General features: G+C 36.6%; 2 protein-coding genes across 22 annotated transcripts in view; both read left to right on the forward strand.

The window, feature by feature from the left end:
* NLGN1 (neuroligin 1) overlaps positions 1-19,257 on the forward strand; it is a 913,900-nt gene that overhangs the window by 656,146 nt on the left and 238,497 nt on the right. The window lies entirely within an intron of this gene.
* LOC101433809 (transcription factor BTF3 homolog 4) lies at positions 363-2,867 on the forward strand. Its single transcript, XM_004451167.4, has one exon. It carries the CDS (start codon positions 1,996-1,998, stop codon positions 2,470-2,472), a length of 477 nt encoding a protein of 158 aa, XP_004451224.2. The 5' UTR covers positions 363-1,995; the 3' UTR covers positions 2,473-2,867.

Consider the following 19,257-nt stretch of genomic DNA (forward strand, 5'->3'; position numbering starts at 1 on the left):
CTGTGTTGTTGCAGTCTTGGAGTGGTTGGAGCGCTGTAATGTCTATGTTAATAGCTTGGAAATAGCAGCAACAGCAGCCAGACCACTCCAATGGAACAATCCATATCCGGGTAGGTTTGATTGAGCAAAAAAGGCATGCTGACTGTGTGATGAAGAGGCAGAACTGGTAACAGTGACAAGCCCTGCAGTTAGCAGCTGCAGGTTTTATATGAAGGACAGACTGATCTGGAGAATGGGGAGAGCTGAATGCCAGTAACACCTCAGGGTTTTTGTTGCATGCATCTCTCTGCTCTTGTATACCACCCATCAGAGACAGGAGCTTAAGAATAAAACATCACAAGGTGCAAGCACGTACATATGACTGCTTGTGTAGAGAGAAGAGAGAACTGGTTTTCATTGCAAGACTCCAAGCGGAGTGACACAGCTTTGTCCGTTACATCCAGAAGTTCATAGCTACCCAGTGTTCCTAGCATCCCTATAAAAATATCATGGAGTGGACCCTAGATAAACAGCTACAGTAGAGCAGAGATTCTTCCACCATGGTAGAGCAGAGATTATCTATTAATCAGCAAATATTTGCTGAGCACCTAATTTGTATATGGCTTGGAATGATGTTGGTATTTTGGGGAATAGAAAGAGAAAGACCCTACACTTCCTGCCAGTAAGGAGCCTGCATATTAGATAAGGATGTTGTACTCATCAAGAAAGGGTAACCAACAATTCAACCTGGTAAATGACAGAATGCCAAATGAATGACAATGACACGGGTAATGAGAACTGTGGCAATCCCAGGTCTCTCTTCAGGAGAGTAGGTTATCAGCTGAGTAGAATCAATTACATTTTAAGGGATGAGAAAGAACTGGGTTTGGGAATACTTTTGGTTTATGACCCATGAATAATAACTCACAGAGTTGCACTTTCTATATCCCACTGAGAAAAATTCACTCCTGGTACACATAAGGAGAGTCATTTGTATTTGGCCTTCCATTTATCTCCCCCAGGGCATTTCTGGCAGAGGCAGTGGTATCCATAAAGTACTGCAAGAGTAAGAGTATTTTATTTAAAAAATGAAATTAAAATAAAATAAAATAGTTGCAATTCAAAGCTATGGAAGACTCTGAAGTCTATAAGAAGCAATACATAGGCTGCTAAAATATCCACCATGAGCCAGTCTTTCATAAACACCTAGTGTCTCCTTGAATCCTATGATTGACAGTATTGAGTCACAACTACACTGTCCATCCAGCTGTCATTAAATAATTGATTCTATAGTGATACCTTTGGATTTTGTACCACCTTTCAGTTAAAAAACACGTCTTTAAAATAGAAAATGAACATTCAGTTTTATCAGCATCTGTTTGCACAAACTAAGCAAATAAAAATGAAACCACACCAATAATTTTTATGAGCATAGATTGCTCTTTCTGGCTAATAATACATCAACTAATAGTAATAATAACTAATGCTATTTAGAAGATGCCCCGTTTTAGTTTCCCAGCTGCTAAAACAAGTACCATACAATGGGTTTACTTACACAACAGCAATATATTGGCTTATGGTTTTGAGGCTAGGAGAAGTCCATAATCCAGGCATCAGATTTGTATTAGCAGCTGGAAAATTAAACCACTTCCTGTGGCCCAGGAATCAGAGGTGCTTTACCAACATTTTTCCATTTAGCTACATTTTCACATCTTATTAATCATAACATTATATAGAATTTTCCAGAACTCTAGTTTTGAAAGACTGATTAATAAGTACTTAGGCTAAACATATTTTCCAAATGAGGGCACTAAGTCTAAGGATGACTAAGTATACAGTCTTTTTGATTTGCAAAATTATGACTTAGCATGATCCAAAAGCACAAAACAAAAGGACGTAGTATAAGCAAATAAAGAATATAGCTATAGTCTTTCTCTGTCTCCGCTGAGGCAGCCATCTTGCTCTTGCCGCGTGCTGGTGTTGGAGGACCCTTCCTGCTTCAGATTTACCAACAGCATGAATCAAGAAAAGTTAGCCAAACTTCAGGCTCAGGTCCGGATAGGGGGCAAGGGTACAGCTCGCAGAAAGAAGAAGGTGGTACACAGAACAGCTACAGCTGATGACAAAAAGCTTCAGAGTTCTCTTAAAAAACTGGCTGTGAATAATATAGCTGGTATCGAAGAGGTGAACATGATTAAAGATGATGGGACAGTTATCCATTTCAAAAATCCCAAGGTCCAAGCTTCCCTCTCTGCTAACACCTTTGCAATTACCGGTCATGCAGAAGCCAAACCAATAACAGAAATGCTCCCTGGAATATTAAGTCAGCTTGGTGCTGACAGCTTAACAAGTCTTAGGAAGTTAGCTGAACAGTTCCCCCGGCAAGTGTTGGATAGCAAAGCACCAAAACCAGAAGACATTGATGAAGAAGATGATGATGTTCCAGATCTCGTAGAAAATTTTGATGAGGCATCAAAGAATGAAGCTAACTAAAATATTTTCTGGTTTTTGGAAGCTGACATGGACTAGATTTAACAAATCAGCTATGTGGTTCCAAAGTTTTACAGACACGGAGAACATCACCTGTTACTAGTTCAGTAATATAAATATTTTGTATATTAATAATGCTGTTTGTTCAGCATTTTCAGTCATTTGATTTTGCATTTTGCACTTCCAGGATTTATTCTTTTGGTCAAAATACGAAGTATTGGTGCGGTTTGAGGGTGTTTCGGTTTTAGATTTCTTGGTTTTTGTTTTCTGTTGGGATATTTTTGGTGTGTGTGTGTATGCGTGTGGGTTCATGTGCGTATATGGTGGAGAACAAATTGGAAACGGTTCTATTTATCCTCCTCTTTCCCCTAGTAGAAATAAAACAGATCTTCACATTTGTTACTCTTATTTTATTTTTTCCTATAATGCACAAAATTACTGAAATGTGACTATGTCGGATTTCAAATCTAAAGAGATTTTCCCATTGGAGGTTTGGTTTTCATTTTCTTTGTTAACTACCACATTTTTAATACATTTCATTGGATTTAAAAATGTCTTGAGATAGTGCCGCCAGCTCCACACTGGAGTAATAGATAGCTGTCTTTGGTATTCACCTAGTTCATCAGACCCAGAAGTGTTTCTTTTACTAGATTTCTTCTTTTCTTCATAAATGCTTTTTTCCCTCTCCATTTGTTTTCAAAATGGTCTGGTCAACCTTTGGTAATACTCTTCCATATCTTCCAATTAGTGTGAGAAGGATGTTCTCCATGTAGGGTTGAGTGCCTAATCCCTCCCTTTTCCCTTTTGTAAGATTTTTTCCCCTCATCCTGAGGAACAACAGCTCCATCCTCAACTTTTTATTTCCCCTTGATTTTGTAGTCTGGTAGATTTCAAACTGGAATAGCCAGCATGTGCTTGCTAAATAATTTTCTGTAAGCCTTATCCTATATCCTAGCTGTTCTTAATAGCAGGTGCACAAATGCCTCTTTTAAAGCAAGGTTGAGATTGGAAATGTCCTTTTGAATCAGAAATAAATAGGCCACAGGATCATCACCCAGCACAATATGGGCATTCTGTAAAATGGTACTGGCCCCAGGGGGATTTCTTTAACTGCTCTCCTACTTTTGGCCTTGAACCTACCTCTGGGTTGGATCTTACTATTGTAGCTGCTTACAGCACCCTCTTGCATGCTTAGAGTAATGCTTTGGGGGAACACTGGTAAAATGCAGTATTTATTTTCTCACCTCCTTTCAGAGGACTTGGAGGCAAGGTGCATTCATTCATTCAAGTTTCCCTCTTGCTGCCAGATGATAAAAGTTTGTATTTTTCCGTATCAGCATTTGTTAGAGCCTTGTATCTAAGGATAAGACTTTAGAAAATCTGTTGTTTCCTGGCCACCATCATACTAACTATGGATTAACCTTGCAGCATAACAGCTTTTGTTTCAAGCTAGGTATCTTTGATATCTAAAGAACAAGACCAACGACATATCAAGAGATCTGTAGACATGAAGGCAAAGCTCTTGTGTTGTTTTTTTTTTTTCATCCAAACACCTCAGTTTATTTTATAAATTTGTTCATTTTTCCTGTTATGTTTTATATAATATATGGACTTATTACAAAATAAAACAACAGTAATAAAATAACAGTAAAAAAAAAGAATATAGCTATAAGAAAATTAAGATATTCTTTTCAATAAAGGACATTATGTGCAATGCTAACAGAAAGACAACAGCTGAACAAAAGATATATTCTGCATTGAAAATTGATAAAGAGGATTATTATCTAGAAAATACAAAAAGTCCTTCAACTCAACAGCAAGAATGTCAGGGTCTCCAAAAGAAAATGGGCTTGTAGGAAAAGAAGCCCAAATGAGTAGCAAATATATGAAAAGATATTTAAGCTCACTAGTAACTAGGAAAAATGCAAATTAAAACAGAGATAACAATTTATATAATCAGATTGGCCCATAATAAAAAGGCAAATAATTATCAGGATGGCTGAGGATGTGGGAACCTGGGAACTCTTGTGCACTGTTGATAGAAATGTAAACTGAAGTAGTCATTCTGAAGAAAAGGTTTTCACTGGAGAGAAGCATTTATGACTGCTATATAACTTTGCCTACATGGCTGAACCTAAGTATGTAAAACTTCTATGTTAAAAATCTCACAGATAGGCAGCAACTTGTATTTTGTAAGAAATATTTTCTTGTAGCATAGTTGGGAAAGGATTCCATTTCATTGGTAGCTTCAAACTAGAGGAAAACGGACTTGGCCCAGTGGTTAGGGTGTCCGTCTACCACATGGGAGGTCCGCGGTTCAAACCCTGGGCCTCCTTGACCCGTGTGCAGCTGGCCCATGCGCAGTGCTGATGTGCGCAAGGAGTGCCCTGCCACGCAGGGGTGTCCCCCGCGTAGGGGAGCCCCACTCGCAAGGAGTGCGTCCCTAAGGAGAGCAGCCCAGCGCGAAAGAAAGTGCAGTCTGCCCAGGAATGGCACCACCCACATTTCCCCAGCCGCTGACGACAACAGAAGCGGACAAAGAAAGAAGATGCAGCAAATAGACACAGAGAACAGATAACCGGGGGAGGGGAGGGGAATTAAATAAATAAATAAATCTTTAAAAAAAAAAAAAGCATTCTACTAGAAACTGAAGTTAGGATAGTTTTTCAGATATACTTATTACTTGAGCCCTGTATTCCAGAGTTCAAAGCCCATGTCCATCATTGGGCCTTGTATTTACTTGATACTAATAAATAGTTTTAGGTGAATAAATGAAAAAAATCAATGTAGAGAACTTTGAAAAATCCTAAAACCCAACAGAGTAGAAAAAATAAAAAATGATGGGTAAAAAAAAACAAACAAAAAATACAGCACAACACTACCCATATAAATAAAAAACAGATACACATGCAATAGTACTGCATATTTTACAAGCATAATTCAGGACATATATCAAGCATAATAGAATATAGGGTAGGAACAGGTTGGATTAGAAAGGTGGTCAGGAACAAAGGGAGTACATACATAAATAAACCTTCAGCAGAACCTTATAATATTTACCATGACCACATGCCATGAACTGCTGAAAATGGCTCACACAGTTCTCTGAACTGGAGGCCCAGTAAGGAAGTACACCCATGGTAGCGCTCTTGAAGCAAAGTTGCAAGAATTTCTGTTCCTAATCCTACCCCCTTTCTATGTGGTATACTACTTTTATATTAAATATTTATATAATACACTAATGCATTAAGGATTATTATAATTCAGTTCAAGAACATTTATTAAGTAGCAGCTGTGTATGAGAGATTGATTGTCCTAGGGGTTCAAAGAATATGTAGCTAGAAGTATAGGCCAAATGAAACTTGTCTAAGTTAGGTCAGGTTCCATTAAGAAAAGAAAGGAAGAAACAAAACAAAACAAAACCCGAAATCTGTCTTCGCTAAGCATTTAAAGCCATTAAAGTCTTTATTGATATTTCTACCTAGTATGACATGCAGAAGAACTTCCTAAAATGTTATTTACCTAGCTCTCTGCCCAAAGTCCTTGTCTTTCTGGCAATTGCTTCCTCTAAAACTCATCTTCTTGGTCTCTTAAAAACTCCAGCCCTCCTCTCTCGTACCCTCTTCTTCAACTTTTGGATTTGTTTTATTTTTCTTCTGAGTATAGCCACTATATTTCTAATTTTCATCTCTGTAACTCTATTCATTACACTAATCAGCAAAATAAAGACTAGCTGGTAAAGTTCAGGGGCAAGGTTATAAATACATACACAGGTCCATAATCCCTTTGGGCCAGATGTATTTCAGAATTCCAAATTTTTAGGTTTTAGGAAGAAATACGGCCTTTATGAAACACTACCAAGAGGACTGTGTAGGACTAATGTAATAAATATTACATTAATATTTCTCCTATAAAACATATGAATATTCATGCTATGTCCAATAGATATTTGAATCAGTTCAGGTCAGGTTTTGGCCCCAAATAAATTCAGATCTTATCAAGTTTTGCTGCCAAATGAGTTTTTAAAAACTCAATTTATAAGCTTTTTGGATTATGAAATTGAGGCTAAGGGAAAGATAAAAATCATGAGTTAATTTACATAAAACTCCTAGATTAGTGCATAGTTCATAGTACATACATAATGGAATTTAACTTTTGTCATTATTAATAAGAGCACACACTGCCGTGGCACTGGGTAATACCTGAATTTTTACAGTTATCCCTCATAAACTCTTTGAAGTAGGAATTCCTGTTATCTTCGCTACACTACACTCTTGAAACCTCACTAAAAATAACAGTAATAGGGCATTAAGAATTCTTAATTCACAGGAAAAAAAAAAGAATGGCAGATGGAAAATCACAAAATTTTGGAAGCTGGAAAGAAGAGGGACATGTTTTAAATGATTATATAGAGAAAGCTAAATCCTGTATCAATAATGAAAGGCAAGAAGCAACCCAATTTAACTTGCAGAATCCCCAAAACATTCATGAAATGACAAAACTAGGTATCTCTGGAAATAAGAATGAATTTTGGCTAAAAAAAGGGACTACGGGTTAAAACTCTGTAGCAGAATTTCAGACCTTCTTCCTTTGCCATTCATCTAAAATGCCTGATCCCTGTTTCTCCACCACTAGCGGAAAAATGGTTTGATAGTGAAGATAATTAAGTGAAAGCTTACATATTGAACATTAAGAAGCTTTTCTAAATTCCTTTTGCTCTCAGTGCCCAACATTACAGCCAAACTAATACCCTCCAGACAGAAGGATGGAAAAGACTTCTTTGGGAGAATCCATGAAGTCTTAGAAAAACAGCCTTAACGAAACTGAGAATAGGAATTCTTCACTGAAATGACCTATCCTAAAGAGAAGCTCATAGTTGATAGGTCTTACCCACTGATGTTTTAATTACCTCTTTAGTCTCTGTTTATAAATACAAGAAGAAACCCAACAATTATCAGGCATTTGAGGAAAGCCTTTATGACAAACAATAAAGAAATAAGGAAAAGAAAAATTGAAGGAAACAGATCAGGAGGAAACAAACAAAAAACTCAAAAATATTGTTGATATCTTCTGAGATATAAGCATTTATAATGCATCCATGAACAAAAAACAACACGGTATATGAAAGAATATTCAGATAATAAAGCAACATGGGATTTTTCAAAAAATCTATAAATGAAAAATTTAATAGATGTTTAAAGATGAATTGAGGAACTCTCTTACAAAATAAAGTAATAATGGGAGTTCTAGAAAAAATTAAGAAATTAGAAAGGGGAGGAAATAAATAATTTAAGAAAATTTCCCAGAAATTAAGGACATGCATTTTCAGATTAAAAAGAATTATCTCGTGCTTCGTACTCTGGATGAAAATAGACCTACACCAAGGCCTATAATATAAAATTTTAAACACGGGGATAAATAGAAAACTCTAAAAACTCTCAAAATTGCCATGAAAACAAAACCAAATTTAATTACAACAATCAAGAATAAAATGATTATTATTCATTTCATCAGCATAAACAGGAAGCTAAAACAACAGAGAAAACAGTGCCTTCAAAATTCTAAATAATGAACTATTTTCACACTTGAATTCTCTAACCAGGTATAGTATTAATTAGTTGAGAAAGTAGATTGAAGAAGTTATATATATAATAACCAGAAGGGGAGGGGGGTTACTTCTTTATAATCTTTTGCCAGAAGTCACTGGACTATGTCTTCTATCAAAACAAGGGAGAAAACCAAGAAGAATAAAAACCTAGAATCCAGTAACAGAGAATGCAGCAACAGAGAAAAAGAGAGACAAAGGGAATATCCAGTGAAATGATGAAGGAAAATTTGAGAAGGTAATATTGTAACTCTAGGTCTTAAAGAATGAGTTAGATGAAAAAATACTAGACCACAGGTTGGACCAATTAGATCAGAAAGTCTAGGGATGGACCCAGGCACCAATATATTTCTCAAAGCTCTATAGGGGATTCCAGTGTGTAGATAAGTTTGATAACCATTGTGTGGGGCCTTGTTACACAATATGTGGTGACTGGACCAATGGCATTGGCATCACCTGGGAACTTGTTAGAAATACAGAATCTCAGGCCTTATATCCAGACCACTGAACAGGAATCTGGACTTCTAACAATGTATCTATGTGATCGAGTTCACCTGGGTAGGACCTGACAGTCTGACTTTCTAATCAGAACCCAGTTGATCTGTAGACCACACTTTAAGTAGCAAGCGTCTGCATTATAAAATACAGTAGTCACTAACCACATCTGGTTATTTAAATTGAAACTTGATAAAATGAAAAATTCAGTTCCTCTCTCACACTAGCCATATTTTGAGTGCTTAGTAGCGACATGTGTCTAGTGGCTATCATATTGCCCAGTGTAGCTCTAGAACATGTCATCACTGCAAAATTTATATTAAACTGTGCTGCTATAGAGTGTAGAGTTCTCCAAACTTCCCATTAGAATTCTCTGGGGAGTTACCAGGATCTATCTGAAATAACTGAAATTTTCAAATAGACTCATCCCAAACCAGTTGAATCAGTCTCTGGGATGGTGCTGTATAATCTGTAATTTTAAACTCACCCTACATGACATTTATGCACAGTGAGGGTTGAGAACCACTTGTCATGAAGAACATACCCAGGATAGATAGGTGCAGCAAAACGAGTTGGATGGATACAGAACAACAACATTAAGATTCTTACTGCAGCGGTGTCTTTTCCACAGATGGCCTCATCCTCCTTTATGTCCTCCTCTATACTCCATTCACGGTAACAATATTGTAAGAGCAAGAAATAGAAATCAGATTTAAATACTTGCAGGGGGCTTCTGGAGTCAGCTCTGATACAAAAGATCCTTGGATATTGTCACTTACATCCTTACAATAAGAAAAAGCTGGAAATACTAAAAATCAATGACTTTTCTTGGATTATAAGGGAAATGAGATTTGCAGGCAAACCACCATTCTGAAATCTGGAGAGAGAGGCACAAACCAGAGATGGCACCTGGAGCAGAAACCTCTGGAGTCATAAACTGATAGAAGCATTTAAATGGTTATTTTTAAAAAAGGCTGGAGGTTGAATGTGGACCAGTGTTAGAGTGAGAAACTCCTGAGGGTTGCAGTTTTAGGGGGACCTCACACCCTCATGGGCTAGGAACCCCATCAAAATCTCACAGTGAAGATATGAGAAAATATACTTGGTTCTGGCAAGTAGATGAGAAAGTAATCACAGACAAATGAAAACGAAAAGAATTCATTTCCTGCAGACTTGCTGTGCAACAAATGTTAAAAAAAAAAAGGACCTCAGGTAGAAGGAAATGTGGACCTACATAATGAAAAAACAATCATAAGAGGAAAAAAATCAGTGAAAGTAAAATAAAATCTTTTATTTTTTCTATTTTTAATTGATCTAAAAGTAACTGCTTAAAGAAAGAAATAATATTAACAATGTATTGGGTGATTATAGCATATGGATAAATAAAATGAATGACAGCAATGTTACCATCTATGCTATTTTTTTTGAAGATAGAATAGTTAAAAATGTATATTGTAAATACTAGTGCAACTACTAAAAAAATAAAGAAGTGTAATTTTTGTGGAGATGAAATAGAATCATATACAATGCAAAAGTAAAACCAGAGAAGGCAGAGAATGAGAAGGGATAAAGAAGCAAAGAACAAATCAACCAACAAAAGCAATTTTAAACATGGTAGTTATTAGTCTAACTATAACAATAATCACTTTAATTGTGAGTGGTCTATCCAGACGAGTTAAAAGATAAGTTATCAGAGTGGATTAAAAAAAAAAAAAAAGGACCCAAATATATGTTGTCTAAAGAAACCCACTTTAAATATAAAGATTCAGATATATTAAAATTGAGGGATGGAGAATAATAGACTATGCTAATCCTAATCAAAGGAAAGCTGAAGTAGCTGTGTTAATTTTAGACAAAGTGGACTTTAGAACAAGGCAGACTTTCAAGATTAAAAGGGAAATTATATACTAAGCATTTACTTTGTGTCTAAAACCAGGCAGATTCTTTCACTCACATTATTTCATTTTTCTCTCATGAAACTCTGATTGGTGGCTGGCATTTACTCTCTATTTGCATATAACAAAATTAGAAAAATGTGAAAAAATGACATTATGCAGCAGTCCCTTTTTATTAAATAAATTACATTGAAATAGCAGCAAGCAGAAAATCAGCATTTGAGAACTGCAAACTGGAACTCAATCTGCTATTATGTTTGTTAGTCTTGTATTACATGATTTTCATCATATGAGCCTATTCAAAATTGCTGACAGTGTTGCTGACCCCAGGTATTCAAAGCTGCTGATGATCTTGCTGCTCCAGACAGTGTGGCTGTTGGTGGCAAGTGACCTGGAACACATGTGGTCAGCAGAACCTTTCACATCAGCCTGCTGCCATGTGCGGTTTGTGGCCATCCAGTCTCACGGGCTATGGATTCCATCCGGTCTCTGCCACTCGGAGCCCTGGTGGTAATTCCTACTGCTTCCCAGTGTCTCACAGTTTTGCCACATGGCAGGATGTGGTGTTTTGTATGTGCTTAGTACATTTTATCTGCCTGCCAAATTTGGGTTTGCTCCAGTTAAGGCAGCTCCTGCCTTGGTGTCCTGTCATCATTTATCATCCACAAATGTCTCGCCCTGCAGAGCAGAGCTGGAGGGACCATAGCTTCAGTGATGCTAAGCTGGCTGGAATCCAGAGTCTTATTGCCAGTGATCTGCAATTCCATTTAATTATATAAAGGACTCATGATGTTGCTGGTGAAACTGCCTGAGAATTCCACATACTGGCAAGTTTACATCTTATTATCACTGCCCTGTACATCAGTATTTCAGACTGCTGACCTCATTCATGGCTACATGACATGCTGGACCACCAACCTCATATGCTCTCCTTTTATAAAATAGACAAAGTATTTCTCTGTTGTAGGAAGTGGGGTGGTTTTCTCATACTTTTGCAAAAAAGAGACAGTTTATTTCTTTCAATTATTAAATGCATAAAACAAACCAAATCATTAATGTCACATTACAAATAGTATGATTTTTTTTAAAAAGTCAATCAATTTAGAGGACTCTAGCAAATAAAACCCAGATCAGGCTTGAAAACAAAACAAAACAAACAAATAATTTAGACTGGAGAATAATGCCATAGGCTTCCTCCAAACTTCCTGGCTTTTAAGGTTTATTTTACATATACTTACTTTATTTAACGCCTTCTTATGTAGTGCTTATCATATGCCAGGTACTATTCCAAGCATTTTACTATATAAACTCAACACTAATGAACAACAATATGAATTATCTCCATTTTATTGGTTAAGAAACTGAGGCGCAGAGGGTTAAATAATATGCCAAAAGTCACAAGCTAGTAAGAGGTAGAACTGAGGTTCCAACCAGACAATAGTACTCTCTAATGAAATTGTAACCAATTCTGTGTTGTATCATCTGACACGCAAGAGTATAGCCCCAGTGTTAAATTTCATCATTGCTTCACGTCCACTCCTACTTCTTATGGAAATGTATTGTTTACTTACTGCGTGGATCTAGACATGGTATAAAAGTTGTCAGCTTTGACCCCAAACTAACAATTCAGTGGGAATGTGAAATTCAGTGACTTGCTCCCAGAAGCTGAATGAGACTTACAGAATTAAAAGCAAAAATCTAATAAGGGTTTTATTGTCCCAGATCATACTGACTAAACCACTTGAATAAACTTTAAAAATAGTGTAAATTAATACCACTGAATTGCACACTTAACAATGGTTAAAATGGGAAATTCTGTGTTATATATGTTGCCCCAATAATTTTTTTTAAAATGAGGCAGCCTGGTGTAGACAAAGACTCCTTTGTCCTGGAATAATTGTATTATTTTTGGAGTCAGAATATAATCCTGTAGTTTTGGAGTCAGACAAATCATGTCTTCAGTCTCTGCTTCCCATGTCCTCCCAACGTGTCCATGAGGAATGGGTACATAATGCCTGCCTTTCTTTTTCTTCAAAGCTGGTTTCTTTTCTACTTCTTTTGTATAGCCCAACAGCATCTAGCTGGACAAAGCAAGCCTTCACCAGGACACTGATATAGTGAAATTACGAGTACCTATATATACCAGGTACTAGGCTATGTAACTAAGCCCAAGGCTATGTTCTGGGAATGTAAAAGTGACAGAGACTAGGTTCCTCTCTTCAAGAAGCTCAGTCAAATGGGAAAGAAAGATGTTTATGTGTACTTAGGTAGAGATAGGTCAGAATTATTAGAGATAGGTCAAAATTATTAGAGACTTGCCGAGAAAAAGAATGTGGAGGAAGCTTCAAAGCAGCGATGATGTTTCAGGTGGGCAAGAGGAATGAGTGAACTAGGTGAAGCAGCAGGGAAGTGAGTCAGGGCTGAAGAGGCACAGCTGCTGGAGAACAATGACTGCAGGAAGAGTTTGGGGAAGAGGATAATGGAGGCAGGACCCACCCTAGATCTACTGAATCAGTAACCCTGGTTATGGAGTCCAGAAACATGTGTTAATGATCTCCAGATGATTCTGATACAAACTAGATTTAGAGAGAAAAGTAAAGCTCCCTGGTACCCCTTTTATTTGAACCTGATTACCTTAATTTTAAGCCATCTCTTCCATCCTGTCTTTTCCATGGAAAAAGTGTGTGTCTTTTCCATGGAAATAAGGACCAATGGTATGATCTCAAACTTTATGAGGAAGTTTGAAACAAACTACCAATCCAGAGGCAGAGAATTCCTAGGATTTTATCTATTGATTCTTAGTATATTTGGAAAGAGGTTTAACTGCAACCAGTATGTGCAGGCATACTTTTGTTCACCTCTGTTTTTGCCAGTATATTTTCTCCATATACCCCATTCAGAAAGAAACAGGAGTACCACTTTTCTGTCAAGAGGGCTGATCAACACCAGGGCAACGGAAGTCGAGACAACTCTCGATGTTAGAGGTCACATCAATTTTGATTCAAGCACTAGCACTTGCAAGGTTATGTCCCTCAGAAAATAAGGCTTAAATAAGTAGAGCTCCATTGAACAAGTACATTTACACGTGCCATAACACAAAGCACTGTTTACTAATAAGCACAGGTGAGGAAACAAGAAGGAAAACTCTTTAGGTATTAGTTAAGGCTGATAGTTAAGGATTAACTTGATTTTGTAATGTACTTAATTTAGAAAATTTAATTTTTTAAAGGATAAACATATCACTGATGCTATTTTGCATGTTCCAGCACCTTTTCTTTGCTCCGAGGCAAACACATGAAAATAGTAATTAAATAGCCTTAGACAAAGGTCAAGGCAGTGGCTTTGAGCATATTAATTGAATGTTAATTTCAATGGTAAAAAAGTACAATTGGCAGTGTGGTGAAACAGTTTATTGAAGAAGGATGTTCTGAGGACCGCAGTTTTAATAGGGTGAAGGAGAAAGTGTTGATGCAAAAAGTAAGGGCAGAGATAATGCTTGATATTAATGCCTCCAGTAATGATAAAAATATACTGAATGGCTTTTATGACACAGATACATTTGCAAATATGGAAAATTATGTTTCTTATTCAAAGAATGTTATGAGGCATGAAGCTTCCTGAAGAATATTAACTAAACTAAGGTAATAAAGAGGGAGAATGTAGCCCAGTTACTGCAACTGTAGATAATAAGATTCCCACCAGATTTTTGCTTTTAACTCTGTAAATCTCATTCATCTCTATGAGCAAGTGACTGAACTTCACTGCCATGCTGAATTGTTAATTTTTTTTTTTAGTCAAAACTGAGTTTTTTTACACTATGTCTCTTTCTTGGCAGCCAGCAAAAAGTTGTGTGGCTAGCCTTTTTCACTCAGCCTACCAGGCTGATTCATTGAGGAGTCAGCCTCAATGGATCGGGGCTTAGAAATCAATCCATTCACCATATTGACAAGGATTCTAACTCTGCGTTCTACCTGAAATTCCTTTACAGAAGAAAATTTTCAACAGTAAGCCATTTCTAAAATGTATCCTAAGGGTGATCTTTGTACCATCTTGGAGCATACTAATAATGAAATTTATTGTTTAACTTTATACACCTTTCTTCTATGAGGACAGTTCAGAATGCTCTTCCATTGTGTTGTAGCTTATGGTATATTCCCTTTAAGCTTTCTCACTGAGTCAATCACCAGTTAACAAGAGGAGACCCCTTTGTTTCAAAATAAGTAAAACATCTATGACCCAGAGTTAAAATTTTTTAAAAAATCATGTTTGGGGGTCTAGAAGAGTTCTAAACACCTTATCTTCATTTTCTGAGTGTCCAAGTGGCCTTTCATCAACCATTTCTTCAAAGCCGTCTTCCATCTCTTCTAGGAAACTTGGGGAAGAGCTAAGAAAATATACTCCAGCCACCGTAATTATTTTTCTTCCATATCCACAGTAGCCAGTTGTGCTTGATTATTTTGTATTTTGAGTTGTTCTTTGCTTCACATACTTAGCTCTTTTTTTAAAAAGATTTTTATTTATTTCTCTCCCCTTCCTTACCTCCCCTACCCCAGTTGTCTGCTTTCTGTGTCCACCCGCTGCGTGTTCCCCCCATCCACCCGCATTCCTGTCAGTGGCACTGGGAATCTGTGTCTCTTTTTATTGCATCATTCTGCTACATCATCTCTCTGTGTGTGCAGCACCACTTCCGGGCAGGCTACACCTCTTTTTTTTTCTGCACTGGGTGGCTCTCCTTATGGGGTGCACTACTTGCATGTGGGGCTCCCCATGCGGGGACACTCTTACGTGGCACGGCACTCCCCACGCACAGCACCAGCACTGCGCATGGGCCAGCCCACCACATGGTCAGGAGGCCCGGGGTTTGAACCCTGGACCTCCCATGTGGTAGGCGGACACCCTATCTGTTGGGCCAAATCTGCTTCCCATACTTAGCTGTTAAAGAAAAGAACATGTGGCATTTTCCTTTTGTATGCTCCACAGACCATAGACCTGAGCATCAAAAAAAACTTCTTGTTGAATGTGATGGTGGTTTGCTTAGCTAGATCTAATTTCAGCTCAAGTTCTTTCACTTATTAGGAGGCTCTCTGGGCATTAGTAAAAGAAGAGGACCTGTTTTAGGTGCTAGGCATTTGGGGAAGCTGCATCAAGTCCCAGGTGCCAGTTGCTTCGTACATTTTTATCTTCAGACACAGAACACTATTTTTCCCCTTAAAAAGTGATCTCATGAGGGGCAGCCCAAGATCCCTAGTTTAAATTTTGTATTTCCAAAACCTTTTCATTGGCTCTGAGTGATTTTTTTCTTCTCCTTGAGCATGACGTATTCAATGGCATCAGGTAAGAGCGATAAGCCACAGTAAGTTAGTGAAACTATTGCAGCTTAGCACTTGAAAGGACAAAATAATATACACCTGAAAAGTGAACACAGTCACAGTGATTTCCAGGGCCAAGGCAGTCAGGGTTTCTGGCAATGAGGGTGGGATCGGCAGGGTGTTGGGACTTATTTGTGTTCACTGTTTCCTTTGTGAGCCTGTGACTGCCTGCACTTAGGAAGATAAGAGACACCGAGAGGTAACAATTTTTTCCTAAGAATGTGAGAAACTTAAGTAAAATAGGTAGGGCCTTCATGTTCAAATGACCGTAGCTGGAAAGCTTGACGAAATTGAACTACTGATAACCCAGAATATAAAACAGGCCATCCTTCTGATGCCCCCTACCACTTCCTTGGAAATGAGCTTTCTGTGGTCAATGTTCAGTCTCACAGTTCAAAGGAATTTTCCTCTGTCCTAATGCTCCTCCTTGACTTTCCGTAGTTTTTGACACTGGTGCCACACTATTCATAATTTGAGGCTCAGGATGCTGCTTTCTTCTGTTCCTCTTTCTTTTTACCTACTCCTCTGCTTTGAGAGACAAAAGCGGTCCTAAAGAAGGCTAAATTCCTGATTAGCTCTGTGTGTTGTGAGGGAGTGAGGGAAAGAGAAATCTATTCTATACAAAATCAGATAAGGAGTAAAAGTTAGGTAGGAAAATCTGAGTGGCTTCTTGAACCTTCTGAAAGGAGTTTCTGACACTGAATGTGAGCAATGTTGATGAAGTAATATATAAAAGAAACATTAAAAACCAACAGTATGCTGGGCACTCTGCCCATGTTACCACACTTCATTCTCAGAATAATCCTTAGGTAAGAATTACAATTTCCCCTTTTCCAGAAGATGAAAGAACTTCAGAGAGTTTTAATTTTTTTCAACATTTGTTATGAAGATTTTCAAACATCAGTTAAACTGAAAGACTATTATAGTGAACTTCCATATAGCTACCACCTAAATTCTATCAACATTTTATTATACCTGTTTTTATTAATATTTATCAGTCCATTTTCTTTTTTGATGTAGTCGAAAGTAAATCGGAGATGACAGTGCATCTCTCCCCCAAATCTCATCATGCATATTGACTAGAATTCAATATTTGTTTAGTTCTTTTCCTTTGATATAAAGGTATACGTACATACAACATACATACATCCATGCATATATACAATGAAATGCACAAATCTTATGTGTTTATTTAGTGAGTTTTGATGAATGCAAACACCTGTGTAACTTATACTGCTTTCAAGATACAAATTACCACAATCGCCAACATGCTGCATTCCTGTAATTCCCAGCCCTGTCTCCCAAGAGGCAATCACTGTTCTGATATTTTTTCACAATAGATTAATTTTGACTGTTTTAGAAGTTTTGGTAAATGGAATCAAACAGTACTTACTTTCTCCTGTAAGCCTTCTTCTATTCAGCATAATTATTTTCAGATCTATCCGAGTTGTTGATGTATTAGCATTTTTGTCATTTTTATTGTCAAGTAGTATTCCATTATATTTTAACCAGAGTTTGTTTATCCAGACTCCTACTAATGGACACTTAGGCTGTTTCAAATTTAAGGCTATTATTTGAGGCTTCTGTGAACATTATTGTGCAAATTTTTGTGAATTTATTTTATCCTTCTTGTGTAAATACCTAAGAATGGAATTGTTGTGGGATCTTTCGCCTAAATGACTATTCCATTTGCATTCTTACCAAGTATAACTGTGAGTTGCAGTTGTTCTACCTCCTTGTCAGCATTTGATATTGTCAGTCTTTTCTATTAGTCATTCTGGTGGGGTTTGTAGAGGTATCTCATTTTGATTCCAATTTTCATTTCACTGATGACTAATTAGTTTGAGCACTCTTTCATGTACTTATTTGTCATTAGTTTATCTTTCTTTTGAAAGATATTTGAATATTTAACCCATTTTTAAATTATATTATTGGACATTTTATTATTAAATTGTAGAAGTAATTTTTATCCTGGATACCAGTTCTTTATCAGATGTATATTTTAAGAATATTTTCTCTCACTCTCTTGCTTGCCTATTTATTTTCTGAATAGTATTTTTTGATGTGCTGAAGTTTTAAAATTTGATGCAGTTTGATCATTTTTTTTCTTTGTAATTATTGCTTTTTGTGATTCCTGAAAAATGTCTACCTCTAAGTCATGCAGATCTTTTCTTGTATTTCCTCTAAAAGTTTTTGGATTTTAGATTTTACAATTGGGTCAATGTGCAAATTAATTTTTGTGTATGGTGTGAGGGATATAATGAGGTTTTTTTTTTTCCCATATGGATGTTAGGTTATTCTAACACCATTTGTTGAAAAGACTTTTCTTTCTCCACTGGATTGCTTTGGTCCTATTGAGAAAATTTTAAATAAATTACCCATGATTTCATAATTATTAGGCAACAGAACAAATAGTCCAAGCTCCATTTGGTTGCAAAAGTCCATTTACATTCTTTCCAGAACAATTTGTGGCTAATGAAAAGTAATGCTAATAAAAATAGCCAACATGACTAGTCTCGGTGCTATAAAATTTTGTCCAATTTTCAAAACAACTCTATGAAGTAGACATTTTTATGATGCTCACTTAAAGATAAGAAACTGAAGCTTAGCAAGGCAAAATAACTTTGCAACATCCTGCAGATAAGTGAAAAACCAAACCTTAGCCCCAGGTCTGTCTGATCCCAAAACCACTTCCCAACTAGTATGCTATATTGCCCCATAATGAAAATTAATATGGTAATCATACATTTTAACCAATGGGAAGTGACCAAAGTGTTAGCTAAGATTGTTCCTACTACTTAGAAAACTGGCATCTTTGAAACTATCATTGTCTTTAGAAAACTATAATTTCAAACCAGTGGCCTTTGAAATGGTATCTTGATATCTTTAATAACTTATGTTTGTATTCTTTGCACTGACAGCATCTGAATAAATCTGCTTGCAAATGTGATTAAAAATAGTGTAGCAGAGAATAAGTATGGCAAACTGAGCTTTCAAATCTTTTTTTATTATTTTTATTATTTGAAACAAAGCAGGCTTTTCAGTCCTCTGAAATAATTTCTATAAGTGAGTTTTGACCTCAAAGCAGATTAACTTAGTTTTAGAAGGTCTGAAAAAAGTTGTTATGATTTAGGAGAGTACTAAGGTAAAAGCTTCATGCGTGTTTGTTTGGAGATTATTTGGCCATTATACTCTTAGTGCTTCAACAATGACTTAAAAGGTACCATCTGAACATGTGTGAAATTTATTGTGAATATATTACTAAGGAGAACTGTAGCTTAGTATTTTGCAAAAGCATGTGAAAAATTCAGACTCAATACTATATTTTCTTAATATAATTTAGCTGTGACGTAAAATTGCTTTTATATACAAAAAGGTGACAGTAGTATTTCTTCAAATGGGCTTGAATGTAAAGGTTTTTTCC

This window comes from Dasypus novemcinctus, chromosome 4, assembly GCF_030445035.2.
Source record: "Dasypus novemcinctus isolate mDasNov1 chromosome 4, mDasNov1.1.hap2, whole genome shotgun sequence".
NCBI classification, from domain to species: domain Eukaryota; kingdom Metazoa; phylum Chordata; class Mammalia; order Cingulata; family Dasypodidae; genus Dasypus; species Dasypus novemcinctus.